At 39.2% G+C, this 3,858-nt stretch overlaps 1 protein-coding gene across 1 annotated transcript; it reads left to right on the top strand.

Annotated features, from left to right (window-relative positions):
- The first annotated feature begins 1,741 nt into the window (after positions 1–1,741).
- Positions 1,742–2,686, top strand: LOC140952455 (melanocyte-stimulating hormone receptor-like). The gene has a single exon (XM_073401880.1). The coding sequence runs from the start codon at positions 1,742–1,744 to the stop codon at positions 2,684–2,686; it is 945 nt and encodes a 314-aa protein (XP_073257981.1).
- The last annotated feature ends 1,172 nt before the right edge of the window (positions 2,687–3,858 follow it).

Here is a 3,858-nt window from a genome sequence, read left to right as displayed (position 1 = left end):
TTTTCAATTTTTACGGCTATCGACTAAATTTTTGGCCGTTTTACGCCTATCGGTTAACCCCATTAAGACCCTCTTCAAAGGTAAACCATTATAAAGAGAGAAAACTGTTTACATAAAAACCCATAAAAAGGCCATAAATCGGCCCGTGGACCACACAGGAGAGACGTAACACACATTTTAAGCAAGGTAGGCTGTTTCTTATTGAAATCCTTTAATTTTCGTAGGTTACAGAAACGATAGGTTTTTTTCCCATACAAATCCTTATATTTTGAATGTTGCGCAACAATGCCGATGCTCACCGATGCTCGCCGATGCTCATATTTCGAGCTTGGGCTACCTGTGATGAGGGTTGAAGAAAAAAATTTGCCTGCACTCGGAAATAGTTTTGTTGACATTTTATCTCTGTCACCAACAATTAGACCGTGCAAAATAAAAGAATCGATTAAGAGAAAACAACGTAACAGTAAACACAAGCAATTAGTTGTAAAATAGACCTTGTCATGGTTTTGGAAGCCATCTTGACGAGTTAGGCAACCGCGTGAGAAATTGCAGTGTTTGTATGAGAATCTAATGAAGGATAATTTCCGTAAAACGGCTGTTCTGAAAAAAATATGAATTGTAAACTAAAGCTACACAGCAAAGGATTTTACTAACAAATTTCGCGGAACTTAGCTGTGCTTAACTTTCTCCAGGCGCTTGCTTTAGATTTTCCATATATTTGTCTGCAATTTTTCCCAGGGAATTTTAGTCGGCAGGAAGAAGAAATTTTTACAGACAAATGAACCTCTGAAAGGTTATATTCGGTAGCTTTTTACTAATTAATTGAAGTTTGTTTTTTGCTTTTCCGCCAAGTAGCTTTATGATATGATGGATAAAGATGCAGCATTTCATCCAAGTTCCCAGGCTCTCTCACTCTATTGCTCTTTTCCTTTCTCTTGAGGACGAGATTGGGCGCTTATTTAAGCTAATGCGGATAATGGGGTGATGGGGGTGGGGGCAGGGGGGGGGGGGGGCTTACAAGCAAGGGTGTCTCAAATCAAGTGGGACCCTTCCTAAATTTTCCTTCCACCATTTTATTTTTCTACAAATTGGGTTGACGGTTGAGATAAACCTAACGGCGAAGAAACTATTCAAGATCGCTATAAGAAAGACGTCAAGAACTGCTGGACTTGCTGTTTGTAAAAAATGGGTGGGGCCCCACCCATTTTTTAAGGGAAAAGCCCTGGGGACGAGGTTGTTGATGTCTTTGCTAAACTAATTTATTCTACGTTGTTTGCTTCCTTGTTGATCGCTCTGGTCTTCTTTGACTTCATTGTCACTAGTGTGGTCGAAATGCAAGGGAGAATTATAGGAGTGGGAACAGAAGAAGCTTTTCTTTTAATTTTATGTCCTTTCTGTTTACGGAATCGAAGTGACAGGGATAAAGCAATTTATTATTTAGCTTTATTTGATCGGCGTTATATATTTGCAAGTTTGACAAGTGGGGTGCACACCTATTGGTGAAATGGGGTCAATTAGAAAATGGGCGCTGACTTAATTGGTACCATTCATCATTAATTCCATTTTAAAAGATGATCAAGTATAACTTCTCCTAAATGAAAAGCCCTATTAGACATAAGTTAAAGAATTAAATGCTGGCAAGATGGCTGTAATTTTAATAAGAAGCCAGGTGAAAGAGTATAAAAAATAATATGCAGTTTCTCTTTGAACAGAAACATTTGACAATATTGAAAATTTTAAGATGGCAAACTCTACTGTGGATGTGATGCTTGACGGGTTGGAGAGTGATGAAGAATCCTCACCTTTCGAGACCTCTGTAATCATACCGAATAGTGTCCTAAATGCTCTACTGATACCAATATGCATCGCTGGCAATATTTTGGTACTAGCCGCCGTATGGAGAAATCCTTCCCTAAACACTCCATCTACCATTTTCCTGTGCAGTCTTGCTGTTTCTGATCTTTTTGTTGGGTTTCTCCTTCTTCCAGTTAGAATTGCCATCGCCCGCTTCATCCTTTCTGGAAGCAGTTCTTACTCACGCCTGTTTCAAGCAAGGATCTTCCTCACTATTCAACTCTGCTGTGTTTCCCTTGAAACAATGACAGCCATCAGCGTGGATCGATATTTGGCCCTACGATATCACATGCGATATCCGGACATGATGACCTCAAGACGTGCAACCTGTGTAGCAGCAACATTTTGGTGGATAAACGTCATTTTATCACTGCTTAGCATTTGGAAGAAAAATGCTATTCTTCTTGTTGTAGTTCTCTTTGCTGCCTTATGTCTTTTCATTTCTTCAATTACTTACAATGCAATTTATCGAATCGTTCGACACCATCAAAATCAGATTCACGCCCAACAGCAAGCCGTACAGAGTATGAACGCGGAACAAAATCTCAAGATACAAGCGAAGAAACGGGCTGCAAACACATTTATATATTACATTTGCATGCTTCTTTGTTATATACCAGGGGCTGTCTCCGCCCTAATTACGGTGGCTTATGAACAACATTGGAACATCATGATCGGTTGGTATTTCGAGACTATTATGTTCATGAACTCCGCTATAAATCCATTCTTGTATATTTGGCGTAATCGGGAAATCCAGAGAGCAGTCTTGAAGATACTTCGAAAAATACTATGCAAAACAGATGAGGAAAACTTAAATAACGGCGATCAATGAAGTTGGTGGTTCATTTGCGTTTTTATTTTAAGATCAAGGATTCACTTGAGACACTGCCGCCCAAAAAACTGAGATCGAGGCAGTTTTGAAGAAACTACGTAAAATGTTTAATATGTAAAACAGATGGAGAAAACTTAAGTTCCTACGAGCTGAGGCTACATTTTCCGGCTGTGTAAACTGGTCTGCAACTTCCACTGAATTCCTCCGGGGCACTTAAGGACGGTTTACCTACCGAATGTGTTGAAAACACTTTTTTAGACTATCCAGAGTACTTCTTATGGCCTGCGTAGCAGGCGCTTGGAATTAGTGGGCACAAGAAAAAACTGGCGCATCTCCCCCTCGCGCGCGCCCGTTCTCTTTTTCGCCCACTACTTCCAAGCGCCTGCTGCGTTCTAAACGGCGCTATAAAATTTGTATCTGTTCGGTCATTCTAGGGGAATTTAAGTCTTTTCGAAATTGCAAGGGCTTCGGTATTATTTCCCCGAAAATTTTAGAAGCAATTTAGCGCATTACGAAAGTGAAAATTTTTTTTGATTCCTCTCTCCATCACAATTTTGAATCCGAAAATTTTAGGTTTCTTTTGTACGAAAAATATCCTAACCTGGGCAATGAAATGTAAAAAATGAAACTTCAAAAATTGTAGGGAATTTATTAGATAAACTTCGAAAATTGTACATGAATGGAATGGTCACCTTGAAATTATTAGAAATTATTAGCTTCTCCGAACAGTATAGAAAACACTACAGTCGTTGGGTATAGCTTACACACGCGGCAGATAATGTCGCCAAGAAAGTAGCTAGAAAGCGGAAGAAATAAACAAAAAACTAGTGGACAAGGAAAATTTGCAAGAAATGCAGTTTTCGTCCCCGCCTTTTTTCCAACCCCTATACGATGATCTTCTCGAATCTTCCATCGAACGCGGTATTTGAATCTTAGACCAACAGGCAGGACTTCCTTAAGAAAACAAATAAAACTCCTAAAGAGTCAAACCAGAAAACTTAAAAGTTATTTGACCGACGAATAATTATTAAATATCATTATAAAAGCTGCTGTTAATGAAGACAAAGCCGCGTGCAACTTAAACAACTTAAATTTCAGCAAGTACAGCCGGCTGTGAGTTTAAAGTTAGGTAAAACGACGGGTTATGTTACCAACCAACCAGACGTTCAAGC

Source organism: Porites lutea, chromosome 11, assembly GCF_958299795.1.
Source record: "Porites lutea chromosome 11, jaPorLute2.1, whole genome shotgun sequence".
Classification (NCBI taxonomy): Eukaryota; Metazoa; Cnidaria; class Anthozoa; order Scleractinia; family Poritidae; genus Porites; species Porites lutea.
This window is presented reverse-complemented; position numbering and strand designations above follow the sequence as displayed.

What these genes read in the sequence shown, in the direction of transcription:
- LOC140952455 (XM_073401880.1), top strand. Translation starts at nt 1,742, where the DNA reads ATGGCAAACTCTACTGTGGATGTGATGCTTGACGGGTTGGAGAGTGAT.